This window comes from Osmerus mordax, chromosome 10 (assembly GCF_038355195.1).
Source record: "Osmerus mordax isolate fOsmMor3 chromosome 10, fOsmMor3.pri, whole genome shotgun sequence".
Lineage (NCBI taxonomy): Eukaryota > Metazoa > Chordata > Actinopteri > Osmeriformes > Osmeridae > Osmerus > Osmerus mordax.
In genome coordinates, this window is record NC_090059.1 from 9,893,241 (window position 1) to 9,918,611 (window position 25,371).

Consider the following 25,371-nt stretch of genomic DNA (forward strand, 5'->3'; position numbering starts at 1 on the left):
TTTTAACCATGTTGTCGTCATCAATCTCACTTCCTAATATCTGTGTTACTGTGCCAGAGAGTACCCAGCATTTGAAGCATTTTTTCTCAGTCGTTTAACTGGTTGGTTAACTGCTAGTGCTAACCCTTCATATCTGACATATTTAAGATTTTTCCCCGGAGACAGAACCATTTTCATCCACTAATTTTCATTTTTCTTTCATTTCTGTACTTTGCAAGTTGTTTGTTAGCTGGTCTCAAGATTTACAGTAATCTACCCAGGCAGAGCCCAAAACACATCCACATAGAAAAGTCAACCTGCATTGCAGCAGCTATGCATTTACATTTACATTACATTTACATTTTACATATGCAGTTGCATGCCGCATAAACAAACCATTCTTCCAGTCAGAGACATGCTGTCCCCCTTTCTTTCTCAGCAGCCCATACTGTACTGTATAGCAAGTGTGCAGCTGTAGATTATGCACCACAGAGTAGGCCTGCGAGCATCTCCACATAGTTCATTTCTGTCTGTGGGCTCAATTTCCGGTTGAAGTATCTGTCATGCAAACATCACGGATACAGGTTTCACAACTACAGCAGGAGACAAAAAGTTCGACAAACGTTCGAGTGACCCAGCTTATGACAAGTTCCAGAAAGTCCAGTCGCACACGTCACCTATTTGACCAATCCCAGGCCTCGCCGTGGAGCAGGTTGGAGATCCGTGCTACAGAGGTGAAGTTGTGGTCATGTGCTTGGCTAGCAGCATGGGGGAGTCACACTGCACACTGACACACAGACCTAAGAATAACACTAATACGCTTGTCTGGTGCCAGCTGCCACGAGGAGGATTACTGCTGCGCCTGGGGTCTCCCTCCAAGCCACTCTCTAGAGGTACAGTAGACTATAGCCTAGCATAAGCTATAGGTTGAAAGTGTTTTTTTTTTTTTGGGGGGGGGGGGGGGGGCTTTAGTCTGTCGAATCCTTAACATGCTCTCCAGCTCCTAGGATGGTACTTGTGGCAATAGGCTAAGTACCACAAACCAATAGCGTTGGCCCCTGACTGATTACATAGTAATTAGGGCATGTTTTGGTTTTTGAATGCTTTGAGATATCCGTGTGGAACTGCGCATGTTCAACGTTGAGTTGATTCTTTCTTCAAATCACACAGCCATATTCCTTATAGGAGATAAGGGAGGTGGCCTTATCATTACCTGACTGGAATGCCAACACTGTAGACTAGTTCTGAAAGCAATAACTTCTATCACAATTGGAAAGGAGGCACTTGGTTGCTGTCCACTGGTCTCTTCTATCTGCCGGAGAATTGGATTATGTTTAATAAGACCTGGGTGAACGCGGGGCTCAAATATTTGAAGGGCACTTGGTATATGGGATAGTTGAATTTCGAAGCTGCAAATGCTATTCAAGGCAGTCCACATCAAGCGCTCGTCTGGCTCTTCTAATGTCTTGGGACACGGGCGTTTGAGGACACCAGCAGAGGTGGATATCTTGTCACTGAATCTAAACATTGGCTGATCGTCTGCGCCGAGCGTAAGACCTACAGTGTTGCACCTCTTCTTGTTAAAACTCGCCCTGGGAATCTGGCTGGAATGAACTAACACACCTACACCAACTCATGGCTGTGTCCTGAACTTTTCGTTATTTTGGTCCGCCCTCATCCTACTTGATCAGTCATGCAGCAAATGAAAATGGAAGCCTTGAGCGCTCTTCTTACACGACTCCCCAATCCTCCTAATTAAGGAGATGAGGAGAACAAATGTGATCCTGTGTCATTCAATGGGTTAGGACATCATGTCATTCAACCTCCCTTTAGAATAGGGAGCTAGGTGAGTTAGCAGTTTTGTGAAGTCCCTATGGTGTGAAGGAGCTAATAGGCTGGTTAGGGTTACAGTGGGTTTCAGTGTGTCTTTAAAACACCGGGGTGTTGTGTTCCTACCCACAGCCCTCAGCCGTGAGCCCTGTTCTGTTTGGCTGAAACCATACTCCCTAACCTTCACCACATGTAAGGACACGCACACACACACACACGCGGGAAGACCTGTACCAGACTTTAATGCACACCCTCCTCACATAAACACACACGTCATTCCTCCACCATGGCGACAGGGTTGCGCTGTCACACACTTCCATCACTGACAGGTCACACATCCCCACCAGAGAACCACATCCATGGTTACTTGACCCCCCTCTCTCCCCAGTCAGAGACACTCTTGGCTGGGATTAAATACTGCCGCTACCCCCCCCCCCCCCCCCTTTCCCCAGTCTACGGGACCAGACAGAGGAACCATTGAGGTAGACAAACTACTGCCATCTTCTCTCGTTTCCCTCTCTGTCGTTCTTTTTCAATTGCCTTTTCAACGAGTCCATCCACACCGAGTGTTCTGTTGACTGGGACGGGCTTATTGGAGCCGGGGAATATTGCATCATTTCGTAGTTCTGGTGTTATTGCTCTCCTGTTGAATCAATTTACCAGGCTATTTTTGGTTTGTAGATATTATTTCTTCCTATAGCCTAGGAGAGGAATGGCCACATTGCATCCGAGGAAATTTAAGTTGATGGATTTCCTTGTGTGATAACTCAAACGTGGCAGTCAAGGAAATTACATGTACACATGCACAAACTACACACGCACACACACATGTTGTACTCTGTCTCATAGCAATTAGTTTATGACTCATGTTAATCCATAAACTTGGATAGTTCTTGACCCCACCCAGTCATATAGTTAAGGGAGTTAGGGAGTGTAGACATTGATCTAATGTGGTAATGTCCACAGCTCATTCAGTAACAATGCACCAATGTTCAGTCCAAGAGACTCACAGTGTAAAGCCAGGAACAGTCTCCTGTGTATTGCTGTCATGATAACAGAATACAGCTGTCTGTATTCTGTATACTGCAGTCTGTGTTGGTTCCTTCTGTGGGTGATTTGAGACACCTAGTGGAGAAATGACTCCTAATGAGAAGCAGAAGTACAGGATACAGCGTGAGGCCTGTGGGCTCCTGAAAACGTTGCTTTCTTTTTCTCTGTGAAGCAGACCAACTTTCTTTGATGAAAGTTCAAACAAGAATACAAGGGCCCTTAACATTTAAGTAGCTCCGTGTGAATAGGGACCTGAACAGCTATCTTCAACCCTCAGCTCGATTCTCGATTCTCACATTATTCTCTCCCTCTCTGTCTAACCCTCTCTCTTTTCCCTCTTTCTCTCTGGCTGTTTCTCTCTCCTCCTCCTCCTCCTCCTCCTCCTCCTCCTCCTCCTCCTCCTCCTCCTCCTCCTCCTCCTCCTCTTCCTGTTCCCCTCCTCCCCTCTCCCTCGCTCCAGGGGATGAGTGATGGAGGCAGGCTCGGTGGTCCGTGCCGTGTTTGAGTTCCTCCCCAGCGTCTCCGAGGAGCTGCCCCTCTTCCCTGGTGACGTCATCGAAGTGCTCAGCGTGGTGGATGAGTTCTGGTTGCTCGGCAACAAGGATGGAGTCACAGGTGAGGGAAGGGGGGTCAGTGACATAGCAGAACTCAAAAAGGTTTTAGGAACTCACAGACTACTCTTCCAAGTACTTTTTAGGAGACAAAACAAGAATTGGAGTATCCTTCCACGGTTTCATGAGTATTAGGTTTTCTTTACACTTGATTCCGGTTCATTCTTAAACAGTTTCTTTCTCCTTCTTTCTGTCCGTGTTTCCTTCTCCGTCCTAGGCCAGTTTCCCACCACTTTTGTGGAGGCGGTGACTATCCCCAGCACCAAGCCAGAGGAGGAGCTCTACGTATGCATCAATGACTTCAGCTCTGCAGAACCAGGCACCCTCCCACTTAAGAGAGGTAGGGATACTAATGTACACAGACACACAAACACCCACACACACACACACACACACACACATTTAAGCTATATTGTCCTAGTGTATCAGTTCTGTATCTAACAAGTGATATTTTTCCACTCAGCCTAACGCTGCTTGTTGAAAGGATCTTAATGTCCTTGTACCCAGGTAAAGTGTTGACTGGTGTTTTACAGTAGGCATGGTGTGTCCCATGAATCTGTTTGTGTAGTAAGTAGTACCGTAGTCTTTCTAGAAGGATGACTCCAGGCCTCAGAACTTCAGCTATGACCATGTGTGATAATGATTCACAATATCACAATCTACATAAAACAACCCAGAGATAGATTACATTTCTGAATGAATGCCATTGCTACCTGACATTCAAATGATTTTGCTATAAACAGAATACAGATTGCTTACCCAGCTTTATCTAGATGTAGAACATGTGAATCATTATACAGAACATCATTATGCTGGCAAGGACACATAATGATTGGTCTGTGACAACCAGTGGTTTTCTTAGATGTAATTATCAACTTTTGTATCTTTTTCTTGAACTGTTATCGAGCTGACCGATGGCGCCAACGTTTAGAAAACGTTCCACTAGGTGTCACTAGTTCTCCCATAAGGAGTCAAGACATTGCAAAAGAAAACGATTCAGGTGCTTTTGCTGTTTTTCTGTCTTCTCAGTCTCTGAGTTTTTAGTCTATTCCTACTGTTTTCAGAGTGAAAACATCCTTGCAAATGACCGAAATACATGTGTGTTTTCACTTTTACAGCTGAGTTTACAGCTGAGTTTCTGTGGCATGTGGTGCACAATGACTCCCCGTAAACATCGTCCTTAAATATCCTCTATCATACCGTAGTTTGAATTTGTACTCTTTATACTTTATATTTCAGAATAGTAATTTACCTGAATATAAGTTAACAACCTGTCCTGTTGGATCATGCCAAATGTAGCACATTGGATGTCTGTAAGTCAAAGTGTTGTTTCCTGTCTGGCGTAATGTTCCACACGAGTGGTGCCCCGTTTGTGGTTCAGACACAATGGAAGGTGGAGTCTACGGTCTCTGGAATGTGACCTTTTTGACTTTTAGCGGACATTCCATTTCCCTAATTCTCTGAAGGTTGTAAGTAAAACTGATTCCATTTTAGTTTGAGTTGGAGGCAGTGTTGGGGCCTTTTGTTACCCCAGGAGTGACCCCCCACCACCAGGAATGGGAGGAGTTTAGGATTCAAACAATGGCCTCTTTGTAGTCATATGTATGGTCATATAGACCCAGTTATGGAATTTCAGGTTTTTTTATGTTTCACATTTTTGGAAATGTCAAATAACATTGCATTAGTTTGCTTTTTGAATGGCCAACTTTATATGAAAGATTTTAAGGAACATGTTTTCCTCCCAGTTCATCCCCTTGTGATCCATCATCATATTTTCATCTCTCTGTTCCTCTCCCCTACCCTTTACCTCTAATTCTCATCCTAAATACTGTCAGTCCATTTTCAAATCCTCCTTTTTTCTTTCCCTATCTTTCTCTCACCCCGCTGTTATTTTCCTCCTCTATCAGTTCAAACCAAATTTTTTGTTCATATAATTAAAACTCTGAATGCTAGTTTCACTTATCTACACGTTTCCCTTTTCCTAGGCGACATAGTCGCTGGAGAGAGCGGAGCCGACAGCGTGGGCGCCTGGCAGCGAGGGCGGAGTTTCTGTGGAACCCGTGGCGTCTTCCCCGCGTCGTGCGTCAAGGAGCTCCACCTGTCGGGGCGCTCAAGGCAGCTCTCGGAGCGCTCTGCCCAGGCCCAGGCCTCCGAGCTCCCCCCTCACGCCCTGGGACAGGCTCGGGCCCTCATGGGCCTCCACGCACAGCTCCACGAAGAGCTGGACTTTCGCGAGGGGGACCTCATCACCATCACCGGCCTCCCGGAGCCAGGCTGGTTTCAGGGGGAGCTGGACGGGCGGAGGGGGATGTTCCCAGAGGGGTTTGTGGAGCTCTTGGGCCCCCTCAGGTCCCCCCATGATACAGAACCAGATCCAGAGAACTACCAGGCTGACAGTTTGCACTACGACCCTGAGCCGTTGAACTATGACCCCTTTGACACCGGGGATGGAATTGAGGAGGAGGAGGCAGGGGAGAAAGAGGGCTATGAACATGTGGAGGAGCACAGGGAGGAGGAGGAGGAGGAGGGCGTTTACGGAGTGGCGCTGTACGAGTTCCGGGCGATCGACATGGGGGAGCTGGACTTTGACGTGGGCGAGCGCATCCGCGTGCTGGGCAGGACGGAGGACGGCTGGCTGGAGGGGGAGCTGCGCGGGAGGCGGGGCATCTTCCCGCACCGCTTCATCAAGATGGAGGACGAGGGGCGGCACGCGACCGAAGAAATGAAGACTGTTGTCGAAACGACGGGAGGAGAGGAGGAGGAGGAGAGCGTCTATCCCTCAGAGTATTGCTCCGACCTACAGGACCATAGCGGTCCGGAGTATGGCTCCGAATGGACACCTCAAGAGGACCACACGGTGTGGGACCTCGACTACTTTGAGAGGGCTGAGGAGCGGAAATGGCAACAGGATGCGGTTAGCGAGCGGGCGGTACCGGAGAGCTCCGGGACTCGTACTCAGGACAGGGAGGAAAGGAGGAGGAGGACCGAGCCACTGCCCCATAGGCCAGCAGCCCCTGCTCAGCGAGGACCCCAGAGACCCAGCTCAGCTCCTCATGCGAGGCCCAGGCTTCCCCCTCGGCCTAGCCTGCCGGCGCTTAGTCACAGGCACCACGTTAGCCACAATGCTAACAGCACGAACGGTAGCAGGGCTAACTATCCTGAAGCAGCCCACCCTTTTAAACGAGCTCTAAGCCTCAATCTACACAGCTCACTGCCTGCCTGGTCAAAAGATAATGGACACTACCAGAGGTCACCAACAGACGGTGCCACCAGTAATGGAAAAGGCGCCAGTATTGGCAAGGCGTTACTTGGGCTAGTAGAGGTCCACAGACAGAAGAAACTGACTCGTCACTCCAGCATCAACGATGTTGATTTGGTGACGGGTGTCAGTGGCGACCGCAGGGGGCGGTCCTTGCAGAAGGGGCGGGGCTTGAACGGCCTCCTGCCTGCCTCCTTCACCATGGACACCCTAGCGACGTCAGCCGGCGACCTGGAGACCAAACTATCCCAGCAGCTCTTGGAGTTCGAGAAGAGCCTGGGGGGGAATGGGCCGGGTGACAGCGGAAGCGTCGCTAGCGACATTACCAGGGATTCCGGCGTCGGCGACAACGGTCACAAGGCCAGCGTCTCTCGACACTACTCCATCCTGGACTTCAGCAGTGAGAACGACATCATCCGAGGCTCTGCTCACTCCCCCTTGTCCTTCCTCCTACCTTCCTCCACCCGCTCCAACTCCGCCTCCTCCTCCCTCGAGCGCCGCAAGACCCTCCGCCCCCCTCCCCCGCGCCCCCGGATCCTCCGCCCCCCGGCTCCCTACAAGCCTGCCCGCCCCGCTCCACGCCCCCCGCCCCCCTTCCCCCGCCAAAGCGCCGCCCACCCCCCGCCCCTCGTCGGCCCTGTCTTCTACAGCCCCGAGGAGGAGGAGCCCGCCTACGGCGACCTGGCCGCCCGCCAGGAGCGCGAGGCCGAGCGGCAGCTGCGGGCGGAGGAGGCGCTGCAGGCGGAGCTGGAGGCGGAGAGGGAGAGCGAGCGGAGCCGGGAGGAGCGCTACCAGGCTCTGCTGCGGCTGCAGGAGGTGGAGCGAGACATGGAGGCCTACGCCCAGACTGCCCAGGAGCTGACGGCCATGCTGGAGGAGGACGACGAGGAGGACGAGGCGGCCCGGCTGCAGGCCATGGAGAACCTGGAGTTCTGCTCCTACACCCTGGAGACCCTGGCCCTGGAACAGCAGCAGCTGCAAGGTAAGACCGACGGGCGGTGAGGTGGATGGGAGACGGGGCTGATCTCAGACCAGCGCTTGTTAACGGGAAGGCCTTGGAGCAGCGAGAAGCTAGGAGTGCAGACTGACCGGGAAAAATCACACATGTATATTTATTTGACAATAAACCGTGGGCTTTGATTTTATAGAGACATTTGAGTTTGTTTGTTCACACTGCAGTCACGCAACAGCATTTGCAAAACGACATAACAATGTGTTACAATGCTTACCAGGGGTTACACTCACACTACAGAATAGGCTTATTCCAACAAAACCCTACTTCCCCACAACAAAGAAGAAAAGCTAAGCAAACATTAAGCTTGCTGTAGGACATGTTACTGTCAAGGCTGTGATAATCTTTTCATGAAAACTGTGTAAGCACAAGAACACGGGTCTGAACAAGAAGTCCTGGGACAACAAGATGTTGCCGACTACCATCTTCAACAGTTTACAGTGTCTGCCAGAAGCAGCTTAAGTTAGCCGCACAAAGATTGTTAACACACTGACCTCAGAGCAGGTAAAGCGAGGTTGGAGGGTTGCTTAGTTTACTGCCTTGCTGACAACACTGATCCTAGGACAGCCAGAGGACAGCGTTTCCTGGGAAGGGTTAAGTTCTTGGTAGGAGAATGGTCAGAGGAAAGACTGTCTGTTTCTGGGCTTAGGATCAGACCTAATTTTTCAATTTCCAGGAATCTGTCTTATCACAGGAACAATGTCACAGTCAGACACAGATTTGTAGGCTACATACACACACACACACACACACACTAATCTAATGGAATTATTTGAATAACTGAGCAGCCGTATCACCTGGCAATATTCATAAACCACAGATAGAGATGGTTTTTGAATAGAGTATGGTGTGTGTGGGTGTTTGGGTGTGTGTGTAGGTGTGGCCGTGCCTTCGTCCTGTGAATGAGTAAATGTATATTTGTTGTGCCTGTCATACATTTGAACTATTTTAAATGGACTGAGTGTGATTTTCTTCATCATTGTCTTTGTTGGGTGTCATTTGTCCTCTGGTGACAAGCTGGTATAGAACAAGGATCAGTGTTCATTCGTCATAGACCAGAGTTCCTGTAACCTTTTTGGAGTCCATGTCTAATAAACTGTTATCTGTATGTCAGGGTGGCAGCCATGGTCATCATTCCAGTCAAGGTGTGGCTTGTTGTGTGAAAACACCAGTGTTTAAGAGTCTACTTCCTGTGAAATGAGTCATCATGGTCTTGTGGCATGCAGTGAACATGGACTGTATTTGGCTTTGGCGAGATAAGGCAGGCTTTTCTGCAGACACCGTCCCATGCCTAGCCACCATAAGGCAATCACACCACAGTCTCTCAATATGAGTCCTTGGCCTGGTTCCATATCCATGATCCTTATGTTTTCATTGATTGAATTGGTGTATATGGTACTGTGGGGTGTTAGTCTTTGTTATTTCACATTTGTAGGGTTGGAGGACGGAAAGAGGTGGAACTGAGCCAAAGACTTGTGTGATTCATTCGACAGACAGTCTCTCTCCCACGGTACACTGCAAATACAGTACTAATGGCAGAACTCACTCTGGTCCTGAACTCTGTGTAGCATTTGCTAAACATGTTAGCTAATGTCACACCACAAGGACTTGATTTTTCAATTTTCAAACCGAAGTGACTTTATATAAGATGCCCTTGGCCCAAATATGTCTGCTTGTACTCAGTATGTCTGACATGAACATGATAATAAGCTGTAAGAACAGAAGGGCAGGGTCACGAGGTCAGCGCTTCAGCCATTGGTGGACTTGACTGATTTATCATCACCGTCTCGATAGCTAATTGGCCCTTAATTGTTTTCCCCGGGTCTTGTTGGTGAGGTGTGGAATGCTGTCTGCGAAGGCCCAACCTCTCTCACGTAGGTGCGAGGTGCATTCCTGGATCATAGGGAGGGGGGAAGCTGTACATGTGGGCCTCTCTCTCTCTTTCTCTCCCTCCATCCTCCCTATCTTCCGCTCTCTCCACTCCTGCTTGCTCTCTTTCCTTGCCCTGTTTTTCCCTCTGCCACCCTTTCTTGCTCTCTCCCTCCCCCTTTCTCCTCACCCCCTCCATTCCCTGTCCTCATCCCTTCTTCACTCCTGGAGAGAAGAGTACAGTGCAGAGACACCGGTTGTGTGTCGGGGCCCGGTGGATTCTAGGGGACCATGGCCCGTTCCGGCGCCACCGTCACAACTCGGTGGTGGAGCGCCATGGTGCGGCCCGTCATGCGACTCACTTCCTTGTTTGGACACGTCCTAGGGGCTCAGCGGTCCAATCACATGGCAGGTAGGATCCAGGTGAAGCTTGCCAGGGAAGTGGGGGTGCATCAAGGTTGACAACGTTAGCCAGCTAAGCTGATATTCTGAGTCCAGATCTCACCTCAGTCTTCTCGTTCATATGGAATGTTGACTGTTAACGGATTTGGAAACTAAGCATTTCTGATATTTTGTACTGGGTTTTTGTTCATTCTTTACAGTACCTGCAGAGTAAAGCTGATAGGCAAGGCACACTGCTTGTGATAATGTAGGTTTACTGTTTTGTGGCAGTGGTGAGACTCATCGTCAGTAGTGATATGATGCAGCAAAAGGGTTTCATTCACTTGTATTTTTTTGACTGAATATTTCAGTGGAACGTTCTTTGTGAACGACTAGCGACTGCACATTGTATTTGTGATGTATTTGGCAACTGTACATTTGATTGTAGATGTGAGTTATTGGGAAGGTATTCCTGGGATGTGTGCATGTTGTGGCGAGACGATGGATTTCCTTTGTTGACATAGAGTCAAAGTAACAGACATGCATGAACACACACACACACACACCAGCCCCCACACACACACAGACGCACACACAATTTCAATTTAGCACCCACACACACGCACACTCTCCCCAGCTACCTCTGGTAAACACACACAAACACACACACTCCCACACAGCTGTGCACACACCTCAGTTGCTTGGTGTGTTTTCCTACAGAGTGATGGAGAAAGGGGGAGGAATCTTTGTGAGCCACTTGAATGTTTTGCACAGTTCTCTCCCTGGAGACGTGGAACAGGGAAGAGGTGCCTCTGAAAATTACTTGATGCTTTTCCGTCACTGTTCATTTCATATTTCCATCCTACATCTAATACTATTATTGGGTTTGTTTGAAATCTTATCCTGGTTCATATATAAAATATTTGAATACTAGTGCCCATTTCTACTGCTATATTATACTAAAGGATAATGCCCATCAGGCTTAAGCATAATGAATCACATGCTGGGTAATACCTTACTCACAGTAGGAGGGAGGGCACATGTCGAGCCTCAAGCCATAGTAACACATTATCTATGAATCTTGTTTTACAAACACTCACACACACTCAGGCTAGGTGGTGTTCCATTCTCTGAGAGGGTGTGTTTCTCTGAGAGGGTGTGTTTCTCTGAGAGGGTGTGTTTCTCTGAGAGGGTGTGTTTCTCTGCAGGGAGTGGGAGCCACAAAGGCGGGTTATTGTTACAGCACAGGGGCTAACTTCGAGCTGTGTGGAGGTGAAACGCAGAGATGAGGAACGTACAAAGTATGAAACTGAATCGAAAACCAAAGAAGTGTGATTAAAAGGATCAAGTATTTCTAGTTTCATTGACCAAGTTCTTCGATTTTGTTCTCCAATGTTTACTCTCCGAATACCTATGAAACTTTGTTAAGAGACTGTATAAAGCACCCACACACACACAGACACACACACATACAGAAAAGTCTGTGTCACTGCAAACCATGCCAACTTTCCATGCAACTACCTCACTCTATCTCTCTGCCTCTCCCCTCATCCGCCTCTCTTTCTCTCTCATCCTCCACCTAATAGAGATCAGTTTGGCTGAAATTAAAAAGGTATCAGGGTCTTAGTTTAATCTCAACTACTACAACTACATTTCCTCTTCTCATCTTTTGTGCTTTCCCCAGTCCTCTCACGCTCCAAATCCCCAATTGAAGCTCTCTCATTCTCATTACCGCGCACAGCCTTGGCACTTTAGATATCCCCGGGTCCCCCTTGTCTGTCCAAGAGACCATGAGAGCTGTCCTGAGGGGAGTTCTTCAACTCAGATGAAGGAGTGATTGGGATTTTCAGTTGCTCAACCACACTCGTAATAGAGGTTGAGAGCCTTTTGTGTTCAGACTGCCGTTCTGGGAAGACTGTACAAGTACATCTGTGGCAATACAGCTCTGAGCCAGAAATGGAAACAGATAATTGTAGGAATGTTGTAGCTACTGTCCCTGGAGTAGGAACACATAAACACAGTTTTGGTCTGGAGTGTACTGAAAGGTGAGATCCTCAACGTTGATAATTAAACAGAATTATGTAAGAAAAAAACACATTCTTTCAGTATAGTGTGACTAGTTAATCACAAACCAGTAAATGTTAGGGTTAGGAATGTTTCCAACGGGTAGATTGATAGTAGGGGATTGGATACTTTTCAGATAAAGATTCTAGAAAGTTTGAATAAAGTTTATTTCCTTGACTTATCAAGTAATTAAGATATCATTCAGCGATCAAAAAATAATCTTCTTTATTCTTTGTGTGTGTATGTTTGTGTGCATGCACTTGTTTGTGGTTCATATGCGTTTGTGTGTGCTAGCGTGGGGGGGCTTTAAACCGTGGTCCGTCTTATAATTGGCCCTTTGATGGGAGGGTGGGGGTGTGTGGAGGAGATACACTACACTGCAGCCTTCTGAATAGATATGAGGTTTCTCACACTACAAGATACGACTGCCCCAGAGTCTGGGGACGGCACTCAACAATAGCTCATTGTAGAGAGAGAGCAGATACTTTTCCAGTACACCATACACTCTAGCATAATCAGTCCTGTGTGTGTGTGTCTCTCTCTCTCTCTCTCTCTCTCTCTCTCTCTCTCTCTCCCTGTTTTCAATGAAAGTAAGTGAATTTGCTCATGTGTGAATGTATTCTTTGCCTCTAAAAGTAGGGCAAAATAAAGCTTGTGTTTCCGCAATCTGTGCACAATAAACTTCAAAATATTTGTATTCAGACCTGCTTCAAATGAACCCATTATACTTTGGTGTGTATAAAACATTAGCTTAAAAAAAAGTTGTTCAAGCTAATTGTGCAGAGGGTTTGTGGACTCTCAAAGTGTGTTGGTGGGACAAAACAAAATGGTGTGACAAGAGATTAAAGGAGAGTGAGGGGATGAGGAAGGATTGTTGTGGAAGTTGCTCAATGCCAAGTCCCTAACACCGCAAAGGCATTTTTAGAAAAGTCATTTTCCTTCCTCTGGCTGAGGAAATCTGCTCCGGCTGGGCTGTCTTCCTGCGAACAGAGAAGCCGACCAATACCGACGCTGGGAGGGACCCCACTGTGTGCTCCTCCACTCATGTGACTCGGCTCGATCATTAACCCGGGGGTGGCCCCTCCTCCTCTTGCCCCTCCCCCTCCTCCTGCTGCGATTCGTAGTGCCGTCTGTGGGGGGGGGAGGGGGAGATTGAAGTTTCACACAGAGCTGGGAGGCGCTTCAGCTTGGCAGTCCTGTTCAGGCGACCGTGAGAGAAGCACACAGAGAGAGAAACACAGAGCTGAGGAGAGAATGTCTGACAGGTGGAGTCTCTCGCGACACCGTGCCCTGGAATGTAAGCGCTTGAGCAGGTAGTCGGGAGAGTGTCGGAACTTTGAAAAACAAACTACGGCAGCGCTGGAACAGCTGTTGTGGGACTCACAAAAATGAAAGGTCAAGTAGTTTTGGGGCCCCCAGCCGGGTTTGGACCGGTGGACTGGAACCTTGCCGCCGGAGTCCCTGTCAGGAGGGGCAAGAGTGTGGAGGAGCTCGGTGACACGGGCTGGGCCAAGGAGAGGGAGAGGATGATTCGTCTTCAACAGCTCCAGCAATTACACCATCTCCAGATGCAGCAGCAGCAGCAGCAACAACAACAAGTGGTTGGTTATCCAGGGTACAGGCTAGTTGCTGGTCCTCCTCATACTCCTACAATGATGATGGGTCCTGGTGGGCCAATGGCTGTCCACGGAGGTCCAGTGCCAGGCCCAGGACATGTGCCAGCCCCATGGCCCGTCCAATGGGAGACCCAAGCCCATGTGAGGCAGGAGAATGTCTGCCACCAACCTAGCTGGGAATATGAAGACCGAGAAAGGGTTGCTTTCAAGGAAACTAGGCCTCAAAGCAGGGACCTTTATTTCCACCCAGGGTCAGAGGATGGCCATTTGGGCCTGAGGCGAGCGCAGGATTGGAAAGCCAAGCACTGCTTCTACCAAGGGCCTGAGGACTACAACTACCAGGCCCACAATGGAGAGACACAGCAAATGGACTACAACGATGACGACAGAACTCAGGAGAGGTACAATCACACAGAAAGGGACACATACGACCGCAGAAGCCAAGACTACCGGGAGAAGGAGTATTATGAACATGACCGTTACGGCAGCAAGGACCACAAGGAGCCAAATGGGTATGATCAGCAGGACAGGTACAACCGCAGGGATCAAGACCACTATGACCGCGAAGATGATGACCGCTACGACCGCAAAAGGCAGGACCATTATGACATCAAGAAACAGTATGACCACAGACGAGATGACCACTACAGCCGCAAAGAGAAAGACCACTACACTTGCAGAGAGTTTGACTACTACGACCGCAAAGATGACCACTATGACCGCAAGGACATGGATTACTACGACCGCAAAGAAAGGAGCCAGCATGACCGTAGAGAAAAGGAGCCCCACAATCGTAGAGAAGAGGACCTTCACCGAGACGAGCGCAGAGGTAAGGAGCAGTACGACCGCAGAGCGGAGGAACCTTGTGACCGTAAAGACAAGGACCGCTACTACCACAAGGACAGGGATGGTTATGAACAGAAGAAAGGGGTCCACTATGACCACAAGGATAAGGACCACCCCTGGCCAGAAGACCAATACGACAACAAAGAAAGGAGTGGTTATGACCGTACGGAGAAAGACCAAGACCGCAACAGCCACAAAGGGAGTGACCGCTTTGACCCCAGAGAAAAAGATGGCTATTATGACCGTAGAAAGGAGGACTATGTTGACCGCAAAGGAAGGGACCGCTATGTCCAGAGGAACGAGAATGGCTACGACCGCAGGGATAAAGGTGATTACGACCGTAGCGAGGAAGACCGCTTTGACCGCAAGGCGCGAGACCAGTACCGGGACCTGAGAACCATATCACTGGACTCCCAGTATGTGGACTACCCAGATAAAGGCAAGAGGTCCCACTGTGAAGACTGGATCCAGGACCAGATCCATAAGCTACCAGTCAGAGAACAGCGGTCCTATGAAGACCCTGGGATTCGGAGCCGTGACCCCGCTGAGGAGAGTAAACATGGTCCTGAAGAGCCAGGGAGCTTTGGTGGGAAACCAAGAAGGGGAAGGAAGCCTGTTTACCTGGGTTCTCTGGATCGGAACAGCTTCTACAGGAAGACGGCCCCTAGCTCTCTCCGAAAGTCCGATTTTGCCATTAACAGGAAGCAGAACCAAGAAAAAGTACAAGGTGGGTGATGGGGATAGTATTCAGTTCCCACTTAAACTTTTAGTGCAAGCTTACTGTATGTTTAGATGTTTTATATGGACCATCTATCGCCAATGCCAGCTCATCCAGTCCATTGGGCTGCATCATGGTCGAGGGCTGGGACAATACTCTTCCATGGTCTCAATCAATACATAAGTGGATCATGGGAAGAGTTGAGGGGATCATATCCAAGTGTGCTTGTCTCCCATAGTCCCCAGTGTCTCAATGTTTATGCTTGGGCTTTGACCTCTACAAGCACTTAGGACGGTTGCCAATCAATGCTAGGGAGGTTGGAAATGCTGAGTGGTCAGGCGCTAACTGACTTTACAGGCATGTGTCTGTCAACCAGGAGTCTGTATGTCTCCTGGTGTGTGTGTGCGTGAGTGGTTGTGTGTGTGTGTAAGTGGCGGTATCGTCGATTCTCTGAAAGGTGAACATGTAGGTGGAGGAACCTGCCTGGCGGGTTGTGTGGGTTCTTGGTTTTGTTGCCTATTTTTTGTTCTTTCTGTCTTTCGAAATGCCCTCTTGAAAAAATGTTTTCCTTTCAATTTTCTTTCAGATTGAGCATTCCCATCAGGGGCTCATTGTCTGTTTGTGTGTCGTTTATGACTGAAATTCCATCACTGTCACAGTATAAATGGCAACTGAAGATGTTTTGTGATTTTGCAACAAAACTCCCTCTCCTTCTCTCTATCTCTCTCTCTATCTCTCCCTCTCTCTCTCTCTCTCTCTCTCTCTCTCTCTCTCTCTCTCTCTCTCTCTCTCTCTCTCTCTCTCTCTCTCTCTCTCTGCATGGTGCAGGGGAGCACTCCTCTGAAGTTCATTGTGTCTGAGAAGAAGCAGGTGGCGCCCTACAACCCCCCCAGTTCTACACGCACACACACACACACACACTGACCACTTGTCCCCCCTCCTCCGAGGGGGAGACCACTAATCCCCAACGTCAGCATAGTGAGGAGGTGGAGGAGGTTGTGCCAGGCAGCAGCCAGCACCAGGGTGACTCCTTCACGGAGAGACCAGACTGGTAGTCTGGCTCACTACAGGGATGAGGTCATACACACGCACACACACACACATCCACATTTTTCTATTGTCTTGTCCTGCTTTAATCTCATTAAAGTGTTTTGTGCTTGCTCAGGATTCTTAACCGAGTAAAGCATTTGATTGTCCAGTTTTGATTTGGTTGTGCAGCTTATTAGGTTTCCTCTCTCATTCAATGAAGTTGAAGTGACTGTGCGTAAAGAGAACAAATGGAAAAGAAAAATAGAAGGTCATTTGTACCAGTACAGCATCAGACATAGTCAGTTGTCAGATTTATAAACCTTGATAAGTCTTGCATTTTATGAACGCTGTTGTTGAGATGGTGATAAGTTCAACCAGCTGGCCAACGTAATGCTCTCAGACCTCTTGGAAGTGTGTGTGTGTGTGTGAGTGTCAGTCTATTGAGGTGCCTGTTGCTGCTGCTGCCTGTAATCCTTAAGCAGCTGCTGCTTCTGGTGGGCAGTGGAGTGTGTGTGTGTGTGTGTGGGGGGGGGGGGGGTGATTAAGAAGGGAAACCCTTTGACAACCGTTGCACAACATTCTGGCAGCGTTCTTCAGCAGGACCCAGCCTGGCACACCAGGAGACCCAGGTCATGAGCTGAGGACGGAATTAACCAGCTAATGTAGGTCAGAAACCTGGCCGAACCCCCCCAGCACAAACGCCAATTATGCAGCGGGCTCTCCAGGCCTCCCTCACAGCCACTTAAGCCCACACCCATGACACCGTTCTCTCATCGGTTTATCCTGAGCTCCGCTCGCTGCCGTCACAGTGACCCTTAACACTGTGACAACCACGGTGCCAGTTGCATGGTGATTGGTTCCTTGTCGGGTGACGGTGTTGCAGATGTCATGAATGGACAGGTGATTCGGACTTTCAGAACGCGGCGGTTTTGCAGAGTGCAGTTGGCAAATGGACCATTTATAATAGGAGCTGTGATTGTTGAATTTCCTGTGTGCTGTTTTTGTGGCACGGAGCTTAGTGGCGCACAATATTGAATTTCTCCACTGTGATGGAAGTGTTTAGACATATGAGACTCACAGTAAAAGCATTAGAGGGATTGTTGTACATTAAATTGCAGTGTAGCGATGCAACTCAAGTAGTTTTCATTCCAATACACACACAGACACACACACATCAATACTATACAGACACATTTCAACACTTAAATTACCTCAGCAAAAACAATCCCCAGCACCCGAGAAGCTCAATCTTATCATCAATGTTTTCACAAAGACTTTTCCGTGGGAAAGAGATGAGTTAGGGCCTGAGTATCATCCCCCACCAACTGAGCCAGTGAAGTGGACCTGGTTGGACAAGAGCCTGTTGATAAAACATCATAAAGAATGACAACACATCGCCTTTGACAGGCTATAATCGTATTTGTAGTTGCACACTTAGCATGTGAGGAGACTTCCTTTTCAAGCAGGAGCTAAAAGAAAAGCACCCTAACCTGCTAGGTGCGATGGGGGTTGAGCGAGCAGGGCGCCAGATTCAACATGCACAGTCGAGAAAATATCAGGAGTTGCTGTTGATTAAGTCACACTGAGCTATATCCTTTGATTAGGGTTAACTGGAACATATAACTCAGACAGGTAGCTTAAATCAGGGCCTTGCAATTATGGATGATCGTGTCCATTGTTATCTTGTCGTCTACAGTGACTACTACATACAGGCGTTTTGATCATTGTTTTGGTTCACTGGAATGTTTTGATTCAACTCAGGGTTCACTGTTTCCACTGAGTGTTGTGTGAATCACTCTAATCTGCATAGCTTCATCACCAGTCATGATTAATAGGACCACTGTCCTGATTTCATGCAATGGGTTTTCCAATTAGTCTCCATGCGCATATGCTAAGCATATGCATACTTGAAGCAAATGACAACATCTTCAGCGCAGGGGTAGAAAGAGAGAAGCCGTCTTGAGGGACTGTGTTGAAGTCGCTTTATTCAACGCTTCCACGGTCTGTGCCCACTTGGAATTCCAAGCCCTGATCTTGGACCGCGCTCCACTCACAACTTGGAAATAAAGGTGGATTTAGGTCCTTAAACACACGCTCTTTTCAAACAAAGGCCCTGTATTCAAGACCACAAAACACAGATGTCTTTTGGCTATCATTGGTAGCATGTGTAATGCTTGGTAGCATGCGTGTAATGGTTTCATTTCTTGAGTTTCCAAGAATATGGAATACAACTTCTGGTATCCAGTTTGGGGGATTTACAGTATATTGTTGATATACCAGTGGTCCCTGCTGCTGGTAGTGGTGGTGTGAGGGGGGGTTACAGAGAGGTCAACCAGGGAGCAGGAATGTGACCATTGACCTTTGACCTGTCAGAGTAAACAGAGGAACAGAGCTGTCCCTCTGGGGAAGGTCTGTATCAGTGTTGTAGAGAGGTTTCCACGCCTGTGTCCTGTCTCGCTGTTTGTTCTGCTGAAAGTGAAAGATAGGTGAACGCATTGTTGGACTTGAGAAAATGTGCACGGTTAGGTATGTTTATTTAGTGCATGGCAGAAAGGAACGTAGAACACGGAAATGTAATTTGTTTTCATAAAAAGAGAACGTGAAAGGAAACTACAGTAAATCGAGTACTCATGTTGCTCATAAATTTGTGTAGGTGTATGATAATATGTTTGTAGCTCAGTCCGTGATGTTCATGTGTTTCTTACAAGTTGCTGCTTGCATGACACAAACGGCCTGTATAAACTCTTCCCCAATGCCAGCGTCTATAAGGCGGCTCCCTGCTCTCTAAAGCTTGGCTTGATATGAAGAGGGGCCCTGCTATTAGCGTAGCCACGGCAACGGGGCATTCTTGTGTGAACTTTGGGCCGAGCACACACACAGCACTGATTGTGTCTGACCTTAGACTCTCTCTCTCTCTCTCTCTCTCTCTCTCTCTCTCTCTCTCTCTCTCTCTCTCTCTCTCTCTCTCTCTCTCTCTCTCTCTCTCTCTCTCTCTCTCTCTGTCCCTCTCTGTCACTGTCTCTCTCTCTCTCTCTCTCTCTGTGTATCTCTCTGTGTATCTCTCTGTCTCTGTCTCTCTCTCTGTGTGTGAGCCCAGACTCCACTCAGTGCAAACCCCTCAGCACAGATATGACTCGGTTGGTTCAGAGTCCATCATAGTTAACGTCATAAGTCAAGCAGGAACTGGTGCATGTTCATAAACAACATTGTTTACAGCCACAAGTCCTGGATGTAAGGGTGTGGTCCTTTAGCTGTTCTTTGTAAGATAAAGTAAGTAAGATAAGTCTTGAAGAATAGAACCTGACTTTTGCCAAAAATCCTGCATCCTGACTGTCTTTAGAGAGTGACAGGGAGGGAAAGAGGTAGCTAGAAAAGAAGAGTGATGAGGCTGTGTTCACTAAGGGGTCCTCAAAGTTTTGAGGTTCAGCCTGTGAACGGGAGGGGCCTGGCTAGTCGTCGGCTGAGATGAAAACATGGAGCGACTGAGACTCGACCAAAGGTTCCCATCCTCCAACACTGTTCCTCTGCTTCTCATCACTGGGTTGATGTAAGTTCAAGTTCTGCCTAGATTCCGTTATAGGTTCTAGTTTCTTCCAGCACATTTCAAGCTGATACTTGGAAAGTTCAGGCAGATTTTCGGGGCTTGTGTTGAGTGTATGTGTATAATGTGTGTTTGGTTTGATGCATTAAAACCATGACAGTTTTAGTGTATTTGGGTGTGGTACATCTACGTCTGCATGTTCATACGGCTGGTGGTAACACACACACACACACACACACACACACACATCCTTAGTAAGCATCAGTGATCCAGTTCCAGGCTTTAGTGTGAGCTGGGGATGACTGTGTCCACTGGGGTGTGTGTGTGTGATCATGGTGGCTTCCATCCATTCTCATGGTAATTTGGCTCCAGAATGGAGAACGCACCGAGACGGACATAGGCCCGTTCTGAGAGCTCCATCAATGGGACTTTACACTGGCTTTGCATGTTCGACTACCTTGGACTGACGGGCGTGTTTTGAACCTTTGTGTGTGTGTGTGTGTGTGTGTGTGTGTGTGTAGAGGGCAGAGTGGAGGAAGGGTGTGTGCACAGCCAAGGTGGGTGAAGGCTTCAAGGCCCCAACTTTTCTTTCTCCATCTCTTCTTCTCATAGTGGTGGAAGTAAATATACTGCTACTGAATGCCTCCAAAAAGGTGTAGACGTTTTTATTTTGAAGTCATCTCATTTGTCTCAGCTTACAGTAGTAATTAGTAGTATTTTCAAGTATGCTGACAAGTCATTTTAGGTCTTGTCAAAACAATGTCTTGGTCTTCACACCAAAAAGATGTCCAGGGTATCTTAGATTGACTTTTGTCTGACTACTTCCAACCCATCTTAATTGTAAACACTGTGTGCCTAATAATTCTCTCCTTCCTTGTTGACTTATGAAACTCGAGGCCTATCTGAAGAAAGTCCCTCTTGCTCAATTGTGTTGATTTAGCAACCCAAGTTATTAGTAATACAGAAAGAGCATGCATGCTAAAGTTGGGTGCGTTCTTACATACATTTTGAGCTGTTTTTGATATCTGGTTCAATGCTTTTGTTGCCTTAATGTCTGTTTGCAGGGGATCCTATGGATTCATTTAGATAAAAACCTCATTAGCAGTCAAAACTGATATTGACGGTTGATTATGATGTCGTTAAGAGGACTCCACTGGCAGGTGAACACATCTGTCTCAGGTACATTAACTTAACAGATAGTCTTCTGCTCTGTTGTGGGATGACGTCTTGACACAGGAGAACATACAGGAAAAGAGAAACTTGTTGATGACCACCAGCACCTTGAGAAGTAGTCTCCAAGTTGAATCTCTGATCTTCTGTTGACAGTTAGGTCATCCATGAAAGCGCTGTGTGTACATGTGTGTATGCTCATCATTAACCCTCATGCCACCGCCCCCTCCTCCGGGACCCCCCTGGGTTTCCTGTCGCCCCCGGGACATGGCATGGTACCCCCCCATGAGAACCCAGAGAGGGTCTGGGGCCGTGGCTGTTCAGGATGACCAAACAATGCCACAAGCAATTACTTCCACTCCACACAAGGGCTTTTGTGTGTGTGCGAACACGGACTCGCACAACATACCTCCAAGAATCAGTAGGCTGTGTCACACACGCTGCGAACACAAAAAGGACACAAGCTCAAATGTGCGATACAAATACACACATCCAGCATTGCTTGTACCACGAAGACAGCGGCGAGATGGAAGGATACTGTACATCATCGAGTGTTGGAACAGGGCCACAGAACGGTCCTTTCCCTCCCTCGCAGCACTGTTAGCCCTGCTCCCGCTGTCCCTTAAACTACCCACTGACTCGAATGGTGTCTGAAACCCAGCCGCTCAGGGCAATGACATAGAGATACAGGGACACTCCTCGTTTGGTTGGCCTTTGTACTGAGGGGTTAGCGAGCACAAACCAGTGACTAAGTGTCTGATGAACATTGTGTTTGGTGGCTGGGATTGAGTCACCACTCCACAGCTGTTTCCTCTGGTGAGGCCAGCGTGGTTGACTCAGAGAGATAGTAGCCATGTCACAGAGCATGTTACACCTGCTACACTCTTGCTAGAAGCCATTGTGATGGAAATCTTTCAGCTGTCTTTAGATGTAAACACCTGTTTCTGTGTGTATGTACACACACGTGTGTGTGTGTGTGGGGGGGGGGCACATTCATGCACCTGTCTAAGGAGTGTGGTGTGTGTGTGTCCCACAGTCCTCAATAGAACAAGTGGAATTCCAGCGGAGAGAAGTGGGTCATTGTATGTGTGTGTGCGCATGTGAGGGTGTGTGTGTGTGGGGGTAAGCAGCTTCGGGGCTTATGTTGCAAATAGCTGCATATTTAAACATGAGAAGTGGAGCATATGATGTATGGATGTGTGCAGAGGACCTTCAGCGTGGGAATGACCGGAGTCGGATACCAATTAACCGATTAATTAGCATCTATTCCTACCCCGCCTCAAACTCATGTAGGCCTAATCCCCGCCCCCCCTCCTTTGTGTCCTTAAACACATCCCTCTCCTTCATCGCCTGCTCCCTACCTCTCTCGGCCGGGAGCAGAAACTGGGGGACGACTTCTCCGGTCTTTGAGTTCTCATCAATTCAAGACGTCCAAGTCCTCGGGGGGAAAAGACCCAATAACGGGAGGAGATGAGAGCATATGAGAGGAGCTCAGACTCTGCTAAGCCTTGTGGAGCACGAGGCGTGCGTGTGCATGCGTGTGTGTGTGTGTGCTGTGTGTGGCGGTGGGGAGAAGGGCAGAGGGCAGGTGGCCAAGGGGATCAGACAGACCCCCTCTACAGCAGGCCAGGGACAGAGAAGGCATATGTGGACCAAGCTAATCTGCACCGCAGCGAGCGCCTTGAGCACTCACTGAGGAATGACTCCGTTACCATGATCTCCTCCGACGTAAATGCCAGCCCATAATAAACACACATGGTTTACTGCAACACAATCCTCAATTTGACTTCATGCACCTTTTTGTGTGTGTGTGTGTGTTGTTGTTTTCTTTTACTCCAATGTGCGCCATTGGCACTGTCTGAATGACCTCATATGTGGTCCCAAGACAGATGCTGTTGGTGGATAATGACTTTGATTAGGCTTAACCTCCTTCAACCCAATTCCTGTTGCTGAGATGGTTGTAATGGAACACACATCCACACCAGTGAATGCCTCCGAAAGCAAAGCCATATTTCTCAAACCGCTGTCACCTTCCATTGTCGGCCTCTCTCTCTCCAGTGCTGTCCATCTCCCTCTCGTTCGACCCGTCCTCCTCCTCTCCTCTATCTCCTCCATCCCAGAGAGGCCGTATCTCTCTTGTTGCTGTCACAGTCCATTGTGCTTGAGACAAAAGAGTTGAGTCCACTCCAGTCCACAGCCCATTGACGGTGCCCAGCGGTGCATGCACCGGGCTCTCCCTCATGTCCTGGGCACTCCAGAGACAGGCTCACTAGTGATAACAGAGCCACTGATCAAAGACTGGGCAGACATGACTAGAGACAGAACCTCTTTTGGAGGGGCCTTCCTTTTTTTGGAACATGTAGATTTATAGTAGTTATAAAGAGTCCGGTGGAATTGCTCTTTAGTCTAGGTTAGCCATTTGTGTATCATGGATACTCCCCAAATGTTTATGTTAATCCTCGCTTATATTGTGTTAAAACTGTTATCCACGTTTCTCTCTATAACTATCTCAGTGTAGTATTGTAAGCCAAGCTTGGGATAGCGTGTTGGAACGCGTTCAAAGCTAGACCGTACATTTGAACCTCTCGCTCCTCCGTCCCTCAGACATGACCCTGCTGCCGGCGCAGCCCAAGCCCCTGGAGCCCGCTCCGGTGTGCGCCGTCACGTCGGCGCTGGCTGCCACGGAGGACCCCGAGCAAAGGATGCTGGAGAAGAGAGCCAAGGTGGTGGAGGAGCTGCTGCAGACGGAGACAGACTACATCAAGGACCTGCAGATGTGCGTCCAAGAGATCATCCATCCGCTCCAACGCAAACAGGTGCCCCGGGGCCGGGCGGACAGGGGGGGGATAAACGGGTTCATTTGGACACGTACTGGGAGATGTTTGAGGTTATTTTGGTTGCAGTTACCTAGTTTAGCAAAATGGAACTCTTTCTTTCGTTTTTTTTGTGTGTTAATGCATGTTCCCCCTTCCTGCAGGTGCAAAATGTGGACTTTGAGGGCCTCTTCGGCAACATTAACTCTGTGATCGACTTATCGCGACGCCTCTTGAAGAACCTCCAGGACACTGACTCTATTGGTTAGCATTTCAAGGCTCCATTGAGGGGAATCATTTCGATTAGCGAGATATGGCTTCCTGTATTGCTTACACGCTTTCATCCTAAACCCACGTTTATCTTGCGTGTCCTTTTGTATGTTTTCTGACCGTCAAGGTCAGAAACCAAAAGCACAAAGCTGACTTTCTTTCGACTCTGTCGTTTCTCTCCCCAGGCAAAGTCTTCCTAGACTCCAAGACTGAACTAGAGGAAGTGTATAAGATCTACTGCCAGAACCATGACGATGCCATCTCCCTCCTGGAGACCTACGAGAAGGACGAGAACATCCAGAGACACGTGCTGGAGTGCTTAGAGAAGCTGAGGTAGGTACCTGACCAGACATGGTCTAGACTTCTCAAAGGTGCAGTCTGTGAGTTTCACCAACTACCAACGTGAACCCGGTCATCGGAAACAATTTTGGTGTCGATGTTTGTAATATGGTTAATGCTCGGGTTTGGAGGTTGGAAGAAATTCACGATGGCATCTTGTAACTTTAATCTGAAGTCTACCAAACCATATTCTATACGATTTAGCACTAATTTGTGTAAGTGTTTGACAATGCTTAGTGCATCTGAGTGACTCCAGTAAAGGCATGCGTGTGTGGAATTGTGTCGAGCATGAAAACAAACAAGAAGTGACTTCTAACCACGATAGATTGGACTGTACTGTATAATCGTTGGAAAGTCAAACATTGACATTGATCCTGTGTACGTAACTTTTTTTTATCGGCTATCTAGTTATTTAGTTTTTTTAAAGGAAGGTAATCGAAACTGTAGTTATCTGGAAACATCTTGCTTCATTGAAAGGTAAACAGTGGCCCAGTTCAGGCCAGGTGTAGAATCATAAAGGGTGTGGTAGTGGCCTGGTTCTTGTTTGGAGGTTAGCCGAGTTACTTTGAACGTAGTGAAAACTTGTCATACAAGGTTGAATCAGAAAATATGTGGCGCGCACGACACAGCTTTAGAGATGGGCGTCTGACCGATACTCTCCTCTTACCCATTGACACACACAGTCCATTCCTCCAGAGTGTGGGGTATCGAGTCTCATCAGACTTCAGTAATGTTGAGCAGTCTAAGAATGCGCCCTGCCTGCTTTCTTCCTTGTCCTTTAACTGGGACGCGAGCCAACACTGGTGTGTTTATTCACCAGTGTTGTGTTTCATCGACCGCTAGCCGCTCAGTTTGAAGGTCAACTCTCCTCTTCCTTAAACAAGAGAGAAAGGTTATGGTTTTGGTGACAAGGGAGTCACAAGACAACAACAAAAAACACATACTGTACACCAAAACAAAAACGTTTAGATTGA

The 25,371-nt window shown here is 48.1% G+C and overlaps 1 protein-coding gene across 2 annotated transcripts in view; it reads left to right on the plus strand.

Annotated features, from left to right (window-relative positions):
* dnmbp (dynamin binding protein) overlaps positions 1-25,371 on the plus strand; it is a 39,070-nt gene that overhangs the window by 6,999 nt on the left and 6,700 nt on the right. Inside the window, exons 2-7 of one of the 2 annotated variants that reach the window (XM_067244651.1) lie at positions 3,320-3,474; positions 3,688-3,810; positions 5,456-7,711; positions 23,580-23,791; positions 23,953-24,052; positions 24,244-24,391. In XM_067244651.1, coding sequence (XP_067100752.1) covers positions 3,330-3,474; positions 3,688-3,810; positions 5,456-7,711; positions 23,580-23,791; positions 23,953-24,052; positions 24,244-24,391 — 2,984 coding nt within the window. In that variant the 5' untranslated portion in view covers positions 3,320-3,329. Of the gene's footprint in view, positions 1-3,319; positions 3,475-3,687; positions 3,811-5,455; positions 7,712-13,265; positions 15,245-23,579; positions 23,792-23,952; positions 24,053-24,243; positions 24,392-25,371 lie in introns of those variants that run through there. The other variant, XM_067244652.1, reaches the window with a different exon arrangement.